The sequence below is a fragment of the Neofelis nebulosa genome, chromosome 7, assembly GCF_028018385.1.
Source record: "Neofelis nebulosa isolate mNeoNeb1 chromosome 7, mNeoNeb1.pri, whole genome shotgun sequence".
Lineage (NCBI taxonomy): Eukaryota > Metazoa > Chordata > Mammalia > Carnivora > Felidae > Neofelis > Neofelis nebulosa.
This window is the reverse complement of record NC_080788.1, coordinates 109,372,629-109,385,784: the sequence shown is the minus strand read 5'-3', so window position 1 is coordinate 109,385,784 and position 13,156 is coordinate 109,372,629. Positions and strand designations below refer to the sequence as shown.

At 38.4% G+C, this 13,156-nt stretch overlaps 1 protein-coding gene across 1 annotated transcript in view; it reads right to left on the bottom strand.

Moving 5' to 3' along the window:
• Positions 1–11,240, bottom strand: part of HIF1A (hypoxia inducible factor 1 subunit alpha) — a 42,109-nt gene extending 30,869 nt beyond the window's left edge. Inside the window, exon 1 of the mRNA XM_058739251.1 lies at positions 10,868–11,240. Within this exon, the coding sequence (XP_058595234.1) occupies positions 10,868–10,902 (35 nt within the window). The 5' untranslated portion in view covers positions 10,903–11,240. The remainder of the gene's footprint in view (positions 1–10,867) is intronic.
• Between the last annotated feature and the right edge of the window lie 1,916 nt (positions 11,241–13,156).

The window sequence follows — 13,156 nt, the reverse complement described above, 5'->3', positions numbered from 1 at the left end:
GGTATTGGCCTCTCAAAAAAGTCTTTGATCCTCTGCTATATATGAAGTACTAGATATATAAAACCAAAAATGTGTATGTGAAGCTATTACTCTAATTTTAGCTTGTATCACAATCAACTGGCAGGATTCTGGAAACAGATTATTGGGCCTTACCCAGGGTTTTTGATCCAGGAGAGCTGGATGGGGCCTGAGAATCTCCATTTGTAACAAGTTAGCAGGTAGGTACCAATGATGCTGCTCTGGAGAATACTTTGAGCCCCTCTACTCTAAGAAAATACTTCATGTGTCTTTCAAAAATTCCCAGAGAAGTAAAAGACTGTTCAACACCCAAAAATGGTTAACTTTTTTTTTTTCAATCTGCCCAAATGCTTTACATGTACAGGAAACATATCCAATCTCTCATATATTAGCATTGCCAAATACTTAGGAACTCAAAAACTACAAAATACATTAAGGACTTAGACTAGATTAGACACTGGTTGATCTGTGATATACATCATCATCAGTAATGGAACTTTCTTCCCAGGTATTTGTGCTTAAATCCCAACCCTGGAAATTCAAATGGTAGACCTGGAATGTGTCTTTCAAAAAACAATCTCTCAGATGATTCTGTTTAGCACTCTGAGCTATTCAAAGTTTGTATTTCATCTATCAGTGCTTGTAAAGTTTAAAAATTCCTGAATCTCATCCCAAAATTATCAAATCCGAATGTCTACAGGTGGGTACCTGGGAATCCTTATATTAAGTAAACACCCAGGTGATTAAGTCACAGAAATTTGAGACCCACCAGCAGGTCTTATAGCAGAGATTTAACAGGTTAGCCAGCAAATTTTGAACAATAAGAAAAATTTATTTTTAGCTGCAACTACATATACATACTAGACAACTATGTTTGTCAGGCAGAACACTGCACTCAGTGGGTTGGGCGATGCTGTGTAGAATGAGGCACAATTGCTAGGAATAAGAAGCTAATGAATGGTACAGCTCAGTGACAAGTGAGTAATAAAATACAAGAGCATAATTAGGCTTCAAAGATGACCAATTAAAAAACATAATAACCACAGAATGATTTTTTCAAACCTTTTAAACAATTTTTAAAATTCACCTTTAAATCTCTTTATGAATGTCACAAACATCAAAGGGCTTGAGAATCACTGTCCCTGAGTAACAGCTATGTGTTAATGGCTTTCCCCAAAGCACATCACCTCCTCTATTACTCTTCTCCCTTTACGTTTTAGCCACCTCAGCTTGTAAATGCTTTTGTTTTCTTTATTATATTAATAGAACTGACACTGGAACTTAAAGAAGGTCAATGACACTACATGTGTGTGTGGATGTATGTATTCAGAAGAATGTGCCCTTAATTACTTGCTTAAATATAACAGAAAATATGTAAGTTACAATAAGTACTTAATAAAAAAATTCACATGTATTGAAATAAAGGTGTAGACATAGAAATCACAAGCTGAAGATTTTTATTTAGTTCTAAACCCTGACCATAATGAAGATCCTGGAAACAATGACAAAGAAAAAGCTCTCCTAAGCAAATGTCTTGGTCCTCCACCTACATTAATCAATCCTATCCAATGTTACCCAATAAATTTTCCCAATGAATCCCCTGATCCTGTTTCCTTGTCTATATAAAGGAAGTAACACTATTAGTAAGTGGAAGGGCTCAGATTCCACCGAAGACTGAAGCTCCCATATTTAATATAGCCTATGCCTTTCCACAAATCAGATGCTCAATAATTTTTAAATGGAAAAATTAAAGAAATTTGGGGATGTTTTTACTTAGGAATAGAAATAACCACCTTCAAGTATTTGAAAAGGATGTCATACAGATTCGGTGATTTTTTCAAATGCAGAGAGTAATACATGGGAATTAAAAGATGGCAGGCTTTTGCTCAACAGAGTTAAAACAGTATTGAAGGTAAACTTTATGAATTTTTAAATTGTGTTCCTGTTCTGGTGGCAATGTAAGGGAAAAAAATCATATTCTGGATCATCTAAATAATCTCTACATAAGTCTATATTGTTGCTACAAACTTTCTATGTTTGAGGTTGCATTTGTTTATGATCAAATTGGTACCAAATGATCACTAAAAGGAATAGTTACATTTTTTTAAAGTGCACACTCAGACGGTACATCTCAAAGGTTCACAGGGATTGCTTTGATCCAAAAGAGATCTAAACATTGGTCAGTGTCAAGAAATACTGGAACAAAAGAACTTTCTAACATTTAAAGCTGCCAGAAATGAATAGACTGTTTTATGAGAGTGCTTCTGTGTATGTCAAAATTCTCAAAGCAGACTGGCCAAATAAGTAAATACAATTATAGAGGATGCTTCTGTGATGATTGGTATTAATAACAAAATTTAAATCCTGGTCTACATTTTGCAAGAACCCCAAACTTGAAATCACTGTACTAAAAAATAAAAGATGGACTACATAACAGATGCATCAACACCAAAAACTAATTACTCAACTGTGGCCTGAGCCATCAACAACTCAATGCTCTGCTTGACAAATTAGATGCACAAATATCTGCTAAACAAATGAATATACAATAACCTGTTACAGGTCAAGTGGTTAGGTGCTGGAGCAATGGTCCTGGGTTGAAAAAAATTTTTTGAACCACTGAAATAAATCAACTTGCTCACATTACCCAAGAAAAATAGTACTTCCTCGATTCACAGTGAAGGCTTTGACTACTGGTTTAACATATAACCCATTTAATCATTTTAGCTATGTTATCTGCAAAGGCAAGCAATTTCCAACTCTCCTCTGCAAACGGATTAAAAGACATTTAATGATCCTGACACCAAAAGAGTATGGAAAAGTAGGCTTTCTTAATTTGCCATCCTCTAACAGCCAAATAAAGAGCCTTGTGAATATTTTTTTTTCCTTTACCATTATCACTATGAAGAATGATTACTTTAAAACATGTTTTTGTTTTATTTATTTATTTATTTATTTATTTATTTATTTAGAGAGAGGGAGAGGGAGAGAGAGCATGAGCAGGGGAGAGGCAGAAAGAGGGAGAGAGAGAATCCCAAGCAGGCTCCACATTGTCAGCACAGAGCCCAACGTGAGGCTCAAACTAATGAACAGCGAGATCATGACCTGAGCCAAAACCAGGAGTTAGACGCTTAGCCAACTGAGCCACCCAAGCACCCCAGAAAAATTACTTTAAAACAGCACATCTACACACACACACACAAATATCTTTATTTAACCTGCAAAGGCCAGGCATTCGTGGAGAAAAAAAAACCAATGTAGAGGAAAAGCATCACTAATATTCTACTACTATTACAGGTTTACTAATGGTGTGGCCCAAAAGATACCATCCGTTCTTAGATTGTCCCAAAGAAGGCTTGAATGATTCTAAATATGAGACTTCAAAAGAGTGAAACTCTTCTGAAAAAACATAATTATAATATGAACCTAATAATAGTTTCTAGTTTTTTAAGCCCCTACTTTGTGCCAAGAACTCTTGAGCGTTTCACATGAGTTAATATCTTTTTTTATCCTCACAATGATCCTAAAAGGCAAATATTCTTATCCTAATTTATAGATGAAGAAAGTGAGATCTACAGAGGTAAAGCAACTTGTACAAGACCACATAGCTAGTAAGTGGCAAAGCAAGCAGCCAGCCTCTAGCACCTAAGTTCTTAGCCATTAGTCATTCTACTTCTTTCTTAAGGAACCTGAAATGAAAACCCTAATCCACAGAAGAGACTCTAAGCTTCCCAAAGTGCACAGCAAGAACAATTATGGTTGGTATCTGTAGAATACGAATTCAGATGATTTGCAACAAAAACCTATAGTCCATTCATTACAATACCAGCAATGACCAAGAGTCCTAGATAAGGAGATAATTAATAATCTACATCAAGACAATGAAATACTATAATAAGACATTTGACTCATGTAATCAGGGAACCCCACTGACATGGTTAAAAATGAATAGTCCACGCAGGGCAAACTGGCATTAATCCAGGAGACAGCTATATGGATACTAGAAGAGCCAGTTTCTTTTCATTTTTTAAATCACAAACTCTATGAATGCAGGCATGGGAATGCTAGGTACCATCTTTCATACCATACAGATAGCCTGTCAGTGGCAGAACAAGGCCAACATGCATATAGAACAAAGACATATAAACCAAGTAATAGTCAAGAGAAAGTCAGAAGTTATACTCTGAGGACATCACTTGAGACTCTGGATTTAACTATTCTCTCAACCAAAACTAGACTGTGTAAGCCAATTAACCGCCTAACCCCTTTAAACTAGCTTGAGTTGTATCTTGTCATGTGTAAGCCCATGACTGCCTTACCCCCTTAAACTAGCTTGAGTTATGTCTCTTCACTGCAATAGAAAGCATCCCAATACACTTATAAACTTCAAGTATTTCATACTTGAAGCAAACTTTAATGATGACCAAGTACAAGAAACTGGCACTCTCCAACACTGCTGGAGACTATAAACTGGTCCAAACTTTCTGAAAGTTTAGAGCAGACTTAAGAAACATTTGCTAAAGATGAAACAAGGTAAAGACACATTCCATACATTTAACTAGCGAATTTCCTGCAGTTATATACATATGCTTCTTTCGGTAAACTTTTTTTACTCAGTGCTCCAATATAGAATTGGCAAGCACTAAGTTTTAACATACCTTAAAATAGGGTACTGATTTACTTTCAAGGCCAAGTATGTATGATATAGCTGTATTTACTAACAAAATTTTTTTAGCCTGATTCTAATAGATACTATAAACATTTCTGAAAGAACAAAAAAAATAAATTTCAAGATTCAAGGAAGTTCCAAAGTAACACAAGGCATTTCCAAGCATAAGAAAAATTCCTATGAAAATTAAGACATAGAAGAGAGGACAATAATGACTTCCAAAAAACCTTTTAAAAACCTTAAAATCTTCCTCTGCCTTCTCTTCGTTCATTCAAATATTTATTAAGAACTCACTGTGTGTATTCTCTTTTACACCACAAGCTTCCAATTATTCCCATTTGTGATGTTGCCCATTGAAATGTTTCAATTTTATAATTGAAAAAAGGAGAGAGGGTCATTTACAAGATCTCTAAGAACAGAAATATATCAGAACTCTTGAAGACTTAAACTTACTGCCTTTAAATCTTATTTTTCAGTTGGCAAAACAGATTCTCACCAACTATTAGGAAAAGAGAAGCAGCACAGGAAATTGTTACAAATGAGTGAAAATTGCAGTATTAAGTGGCAGACACTTAATTTGCCTAAATATATTGTGACTTTCAAAACAAGTAGGTGAAGAACCACCATAAGTTATGTTCCATCACTAGATTTTTGAACCACTTGCAAAACAATAAATTTTGAAAATCATACTGTGAAATCATCTTTATGTTTAATATTGTAAGTAAATTAAATTTTAAAATGAAGAAATACTCCAACAGTTGAGATCACCAGAACTAAATGGTATCATCTTGGAGGTGATTTTCTTATGAAAATAAGTCATTTCAATTATTTTTAAAAATCATTTAAAATAAGTTACCAATTAAGTGTAACTTTATTAACAACAAAACAGTTACAGGCCATTTTAATCAATAAGTATTTTTCTGAAAATGTACTGGCAGATCAAATCTGAGTCCCTAGAAAAACTTAATTCTCATTTTACAGAAGCTTAACCTCATGTCCGATAAAGCTTCCCCTGGCAACTGTTCTCTGTTGTTAACTTTAAGTTGGTTATTACACACAAACCCTTAAAATACAACCACTTGAACATATCCATTAGAATGGTCATTATCACAAAAACAGAAATTAACAAATGTTGGGGAGGATATGGAGTAATAGGAACCCCTGTGCACCCGTTGGTGGAAATATAAAATGGTGCAGCCACTATGGAAAACAGTATGGCAGTTCCTTAAAAACTTAAAAATAGTTACTATACGATCCAGCAACATACTTCTGGGGATATATCCAAAAGAACTGAAAACAAGATCTATAAGAGATATTTGTACACCCGTGTTCATAACAGTACTATTCACAAGAGCCAACACATGGAAGCAACCTAAGTGTCCACCAAAAGATGAATGAACACAATGTAGTGTATATTGGCCTTAAAAATAAGGAAATTTTCACACAGGCCTACAACATGGATAAATCTTGACAACACTATGCTAAGTGAAATAAACCAGTCACAAAAAGACAAAAACTTTATGACTCCACAAACGTAAGGTATTCAGTAGTCAAATTCATAAAAACAGAGTAGAATGATGGTCATCAAGAACTAGGAGGGGGAAACTAGGAGAAATGCTTAATGCTTTCAGTTTTACAAGGTAAAAAAATTCTAGTTATACAACAACATGAATACACTTACTCTTGAACTGCACACTTAGAAATGCTTAAGATGGGAATTTTTACATTATGTGGGGTTTTTTTTTTTTAACCACAATTTAAAAAAAACCTCACAATCACTTCAAAAGCTATGGAAAAACAAGTCATGAGGAAATCACTTAAATTTTGTTTTTATAAATGTAGATTTTATATATTCCATTTTTCTGAAAGAGTCATGTCTGGCAAATGATATGGGTTTGGTAGTCTTTATTGCAGAAACGCGAATTTTAATTTAAATCTCAATATACATACAAAAGAGTTAATTCTTGATGCTCCAAGAAAGAGAGGTATAAAATTATTTTTAAAATTCCAAGATCTAGTTATTTCAAAAATTCTTGCCAAACTTTTACCAAAAATACTGAGCAGTATGATTGACTTAGCTTCAAATTCTTTTTCTAGCTCTGTAGTTAGGCAGAAAACATACACGATACATACACCACAAGTGGCAGAAAGCTGGCTAAAATCCACCAACTGGATAGTTAGTCCCATCATTAAAAAAAAAGAAACAAGATAAAAAGAGAACATTCTTATGAATTAAAATCAATTTCTTAACAGAAAACTATCTAACAACACATTTAATTTTGATTATTTTCTCCTACTTTATAAACAGACTTACGTTAACAATCTTAGATAAAAATACAGTATTTTAAGGGTGCCTGGATGGTTCAGTCAGTTAAGCGTCCCAACTTTGGCTCAGGTCATGATCTCACGGCTCAGGAGTTCAAGCCCCGCATCGAGTTCTGTGCTGACACCTCAGAGCCTAGAGCCTGCTTCGGATTCTGTGTCTCCCTTTCCCTCTCTCAAAAATAGAAAACATTAAAAAAAAATTTTAACAAAGAATATATTATTTTAAGAAGTATCTATATGTTAAAAATTACATTTTAAGAGGCCGTATCTATGAACAAACTCAGTAATCTAATCCAAATCTTTAACATTCATGTATGGTAACAGTTTTTTTTAACTTCACCAGCAAACATAATCAACTGTTAGGAGTTCTTCAGAAAACATCAGTCAAGACTAATCTTCCTCAGCCTCCTACACATCATTCTTAATATACAACAATAGAATATAACCACAAAATCTTAACTTTGGGCCCACACACCATTAGTGCTGCAGACAATGGAAATCACCAGGTAAAGATTGGACATTCTCCCAACGGCACAAAATGCTTTCCAGTGGACTACAGGAACAAACTACCACAGTTCAGGTAAAAGACTGCACTAATACAGACTTCATACAAATCAAGCCTCAAAAAATCAGACTAACATACAGCTTGAAGCCTTGCCTTGAGACAGAGGCCAGTAGTCTTACCTGGAGAAATTCATAAGCAGAGGAGTTTTTCTATTGTGTAGGTTCACATGTTTTACCAGGAGTATTTTATCAACTTATCATGTTTAGCAAAGATAAGTATTTATGCAACTATCTACTCTTAACTGTGGAGTCAAGACAAAAAATGTTTTAAGTTACTGCCACTCCTTGCACATACCTTTAAGTTACTTGCACATACCTTACTGAAATAAACTCTAAGCCTAGTATATTTGTTTACAACTCTAATCTCTGATGCCCAAAGTAAATACACGTGGCCTATCTGGGGAGGAAACAGCAGGGTAAGGAATTGTGAAGAAGGGACCCGAGAGTAGAGAGAAGAACAGATGCTCAAGAAGAGTAACTGATGCTAGCTGCCAACATAACCCAGGGATATACTGTTTTAACTGGAAAAGAACCCCTTTTAAAGCTCTAAATCCAATGCTGGCCTTCATTTTTAGGAGATTTAGAAAAAAATCTATGAAGACGGGGAGAAGAACTAACATAAATATTTGGAAACACTTGCAAAAAAGTTTTTAAGTGTTGTGGAAGTTTAAATAGAACTTTAACAGGTAATGCATATTTCCAAGTATACAGTGTTCCCAAGATTCCTAAACCAGACATACAGTGAACATTATCTCATGTAATGTTGACAATAACCACTGAGATGGTTGCTATTATTATCATTCCAAAAGGAGGAAATATGCTCAACAGCATTCAGTAACTTGCCCAAGCTCACAAAGCTAACAAGCGAAAAAACTGGACTCTTAACTAGAAGTGTCTAAGTCCAGATCCTATACTCTCAACTACAACCATGCTCTTCTTCAAAAGAGGAAAATCAAAGTACACTTGTAACAAGAGAAAAGTTTACTAATAAATGAGAGCTTCTTGACTTTAATGGCCAAAGTTAAAGAAGTTAAGAAATGTCCATTCTCAGAAATTTTACTCTAACGATCCAATAACTGTTTTTGGAAACTGAAGGAGTCTGGCATGACACCTTAAAGAGAACAATGAACCTCTTGACATTACTCTGAAATCTAAAAATCAGTATTAATGTGCTATTAAATTAAGTCCAGGCCCTACCTACCACTAAGAAATCAACATGAAATTCCCTGTTAAATCTATTGTAACTATTCCATCCTGTTGTGACTTCTTCCAATCCTTCAGTTTTTTAGTTTCCTAGAACATCTTTAAGAAGACAAATTTGTCTTCCCAAACTGGACTCTACAGCACATTTAAAATGGAAAAATTGTAAGAAGAAAGTACCTTGCCCCTCAATCTCAGTTACCTTTTCAGAAAGTTTTAAAATTATTAGTTAGAAAAGGATAAAAACCAGATATCTTTAACAAACATCTAAATGTTGTTGAGTAGCTATTTATTAAGTGTTTAACTTAATTTTTCAGTTATAAGAACCTCTATATTAAGAAATATGATGCAATCCGATTCAAGTTTGCTAAATTTCCAAATGAGAGTATTTTGAAAATAACACATGGGACTGAGCAAAATCTAAGAACTAATTTAGAATTGGGGGGGGTGATGCACAGTAACTAATTAATTCAAATATATTAAAGCTGCTTGTGATAATCTCAACTAACTGCAAAGAATTTACAATTAAAGAGAATTGCATATAAAAAAAGAAATGACTGGTGTATAACTTGATGCACAGTATTATGATTCAGCACAGAATAAGATCTGAAAATTGGCACTACACAGAAGTAATCTGCCTCACGTTTATAATATAGCAGCTTCATCATTTCATTAAAAGCATTGTAATCATTTCCGCAAAAATAATTGCAATTAATTCCTGTCAACTCTTGGAATTAAGTCCAGGCCTATTTACTCACTTTTTGAATTTTATAAGGGCTTTCTCTGGTGTACAAAGAGAATTTATCATTCTACGAAATAAGGACCAAAATGGTATCTACGAAATAGCAAGAACATATAAACAAGTTTATCTTCTGCTAATACTGATTAGGGAAGTTAATCTTAATCTCTCCCAGAAGAGTGGAAGGACTTTAAGGAGTAAAGCCAGTCTACCAACCACAACTCTTACTATATAAATCTCCAATTCCTTAAAAACGATTTCCACAAAGGTTAAAATACCAAAAATGTACCAAATTGTGTGCGGGGCTGGGGGGGGGGGGGGGCTCAATCCCACTGGATCCATTTATAATTCTTAATCCTATAATGTACCATTTAGACTCTAAGGTGTTTTAAAAACTTGCATTAAATTCTAACAGAATGATTATTTACTTCGGATACATCTTGAAGGTTTTCCTTTAATATGCTTCAATTTCATGAAAATGAGACCGTTCTAAAAATTTCGATGCTGCATTGAAACTTGCTGCGATCACATACTTTTTCAATCTCACATATTAATTTATAACGTCTGGGCTCCCTTGACAGCTGATATAAACACAAGAATCCAATTGTGATGTTCTCTTTAAAATGCTGCTACTTCGCCAAATTCCCGTTACTCCGACTCCTCAATCTAGGCAAGTTTTTCAAGGCGATTAAAACAAAACAAAACCTGCACGTGCAAACTAAAGTTAGCATCTTCAGGCCGTCGCGACAAATCCCTAATGCACAAAGGCAAAGACACCCGCCGCGACTAGACAACCGCACCGTAAGGTCTCATCTGACCACGCGAGCCCCTGGGTGGGAAACCCAGGGCCCCGAGCCCACTGGGAAGCCAGGACCAGCGCGCAGGGTCCGCCCCAGGGCCGAGTGTTCAATGGAACTGGAGAGAATGGGGGCGGGAAGGAGCGGAAGCTCGGGTGCAAACGGCGGCGACCGAGCTGCGGCTCGTCTCTCTTCCCGGGGTTTTCGGGCCAGGGAAAGTCCACCCGGATGGGGGTATAGGGCAGGCCGGGTGATTTTCAAGGCTAGCAGGAGGGCGGCGCGAGGCCCCGGCGGCCGGGAGGGGAGGGCCAGCGGGGCTCAGCCCCCGGCCCCTGAAAGCACTTTCGAGGCGTCTCCCACCCCCCACGACAAGATGGCGACGTGGGCAGCGGGGGAGCCCGGCCGGCGAGGCTGGGGGGAGAGAGGGGAGGGGAGAAGAGGCAGAAACAAAAAGGCGGCCCCCTCCGGAGCGCTGAGGCTGGCCCCCGAGCCCGTGGCGGCGGGCGGACGGGGGGCGCCGGCGGAGAACGCGACAGACGGAGGAAAGGGGCTTACTTTTTCTTGTCGTTCGCGCCGCCGGCGCCCTCCATGGCGAATCGGTCCCCGCGAAGCCTTCACGGCCGGCCGCCCCCAGGCTCGCTCCGGCCTAAGCGCTGGCTCCCTCCACACGCGAGGAGAGAAGGGGAGGCACGTCCAGAGGTGGGAGGTGCAAGGCGGGAACCCACTCGTAAACCTGGAGGCAGGAGCAGCAGGCGGCAATCCTAAGGGTCCAGGTCCGGCTCAGAAGAGCCTCCCCTCAGGCAGCTTGTCAGGGCCCCGAGCACCGGACGAAGCGGCGGCGAGGCCGATCCTCGCGTCCCCTCAGACGAGGCGTCTCTGTGCACTGAGGAGCTGAGGCAGCGGCAGGGGGCGGGCAAGGGCGGAGGCGCGCTCGGGGGCGCGCGGGATGGGGCGGGGGGGGGGGGGGGGAGGAGAGTGTCGGGGGCGCGCCCGCCCGCGGAGCCCGGCTCGCGCTCACGCAAGCCCGCCTCACCTGAGGGGGAGGCGGGTTCCCTGAGAGCCAATGGCGAGCGACGCCGGCGGCCAGTCCCACCCCAGCCCACGTCTGTCTTAGCCAATCAGGAAGCGGTCAGCTGAGGCACAGCTGGGAAGCGCTGCCGGGCTCACGTGCTCGTCTGTGTGCAGCTGCGGAGGAAAGAGAAAGGAGCTGGGGTGCGGCCAACCTGGGTCTGGGGACGCTTTGCCTTCTCCTAGGGAAAGCAGTGGCTGGCTTTGGGAGGCGCTGCTGAGAAGGGATTTGGGTCTCAAGCCTGCATCGCATTTCCTGCTCCCGGTGCAGCAAGTCTTGCGCTTCCTTTCTCCTCTGTGGCTGTGCTGTGCAAGGTTGCTGACAGCTCTGCTGAGCCCCAGTTCAACAAAGCAGACTTTTCACGTCGTGGCAGCTCTCTTTCGACCCTTTGCTTATATGTTACAATGGGGTTTTTCTTGCCAGGTTGTCCAACCACGGGGGCCCTGTCACCGAGCGCCCTTTTTGCCATGGAACGCAAGGGTACTCTCCCTGTCCACTAAGTTTTTCTATGAAGAAGTTTGATTACTGAGTAAATGCAAATAAAAATATAAAGCAAACAAACTCCTCATGCTGTAAACTTCTCAAGGGAAGTAGTTAAGGTAGCAGGGAAATCTTAAAATCTGAAACACTGACAAATAGGTGTCAGTGGCTTTAATAAAAGCGTAAACCAGAATTTCAGGGCTATGGAAGGAAAATGGCTTTAGGTAGACTTTCTTGTTGTTTGTAAAAAAGCCCACAATAATCTTAGATGGACTGGGAAAAATGGAAGATGACCCTTAGTTTGAGACTCACCACCTTTAATTCACTGTATAGACTGGAAAGAGGAAGGATTCTTCTAACCCCCTGCCCAGACTTGGGCAGCGGACTGCTGAACCGGAGTTAACTCGACATGGTGGCGGCCAGTATTATCTGTTTGCTAACATGACTTTGCAAGCTACTGAATAAAAATCAGTTTTTGCCTTTGAAAAAATATATTTCAAACCTGTAAATCTTTTAAACGAAAGAAAAATGTATTTTGAGTTCAACAAAAAATCATTGCGCTTTTATCTCCACTTGATGCTGGATTATTTTACTTCTCATATTTGCCATATTATATTGTTACAATCTAGCTTAGAGTGGTATATTAATGTGTATATCTATATTGGATTCAGTTATATTGTTGTGTAAAAACAATAGTCCATCTAACATAGCATTAAACTCTGTTAAAAACCGATTCACTAGACCCATTAAGATATAAAGACTGATCTTAATGTTGTTTTTTTTTTTAAGTTTTAGTTCTACATTGCTGAATGATATGTCTTCTTGAAAAATACCATTGGAAAGGCCTGAAAAGAAGAAAGGACCAAAAATATTTACTCATATTTTCTTTCTTAGTTGTGAAAAGAATAGCTCTATAAAACACAAACCTTTTAATTTGACATGCTGAAAACTCAATGTTAAACATACTGATACCAGTCAGGAGTGAGTTTGAAGACAGACTCTGACACTAACAAGTTATTTAATCTCTCAGTGCCTCAGTTTACTCATTTATGTCTATGTCACAGAATTATGGCATAATTGAGATAATACATTTAAAGCACTTAGAATAGTTGCTGGAACACAGTAAGCAATCAATAAATGTTAATATGAGTATTGTTGGTGGGCTTTTAAAAATTATTCTTATTATTTTTGCCCCCAAATTTGTGCTTCTGCTGGTAGTAATTACTTGGGCTTCTGTCACAGTTCAGCTAGTTTTAACTATCCAAGACTGCCTATTATGTTAATATAATCCACAA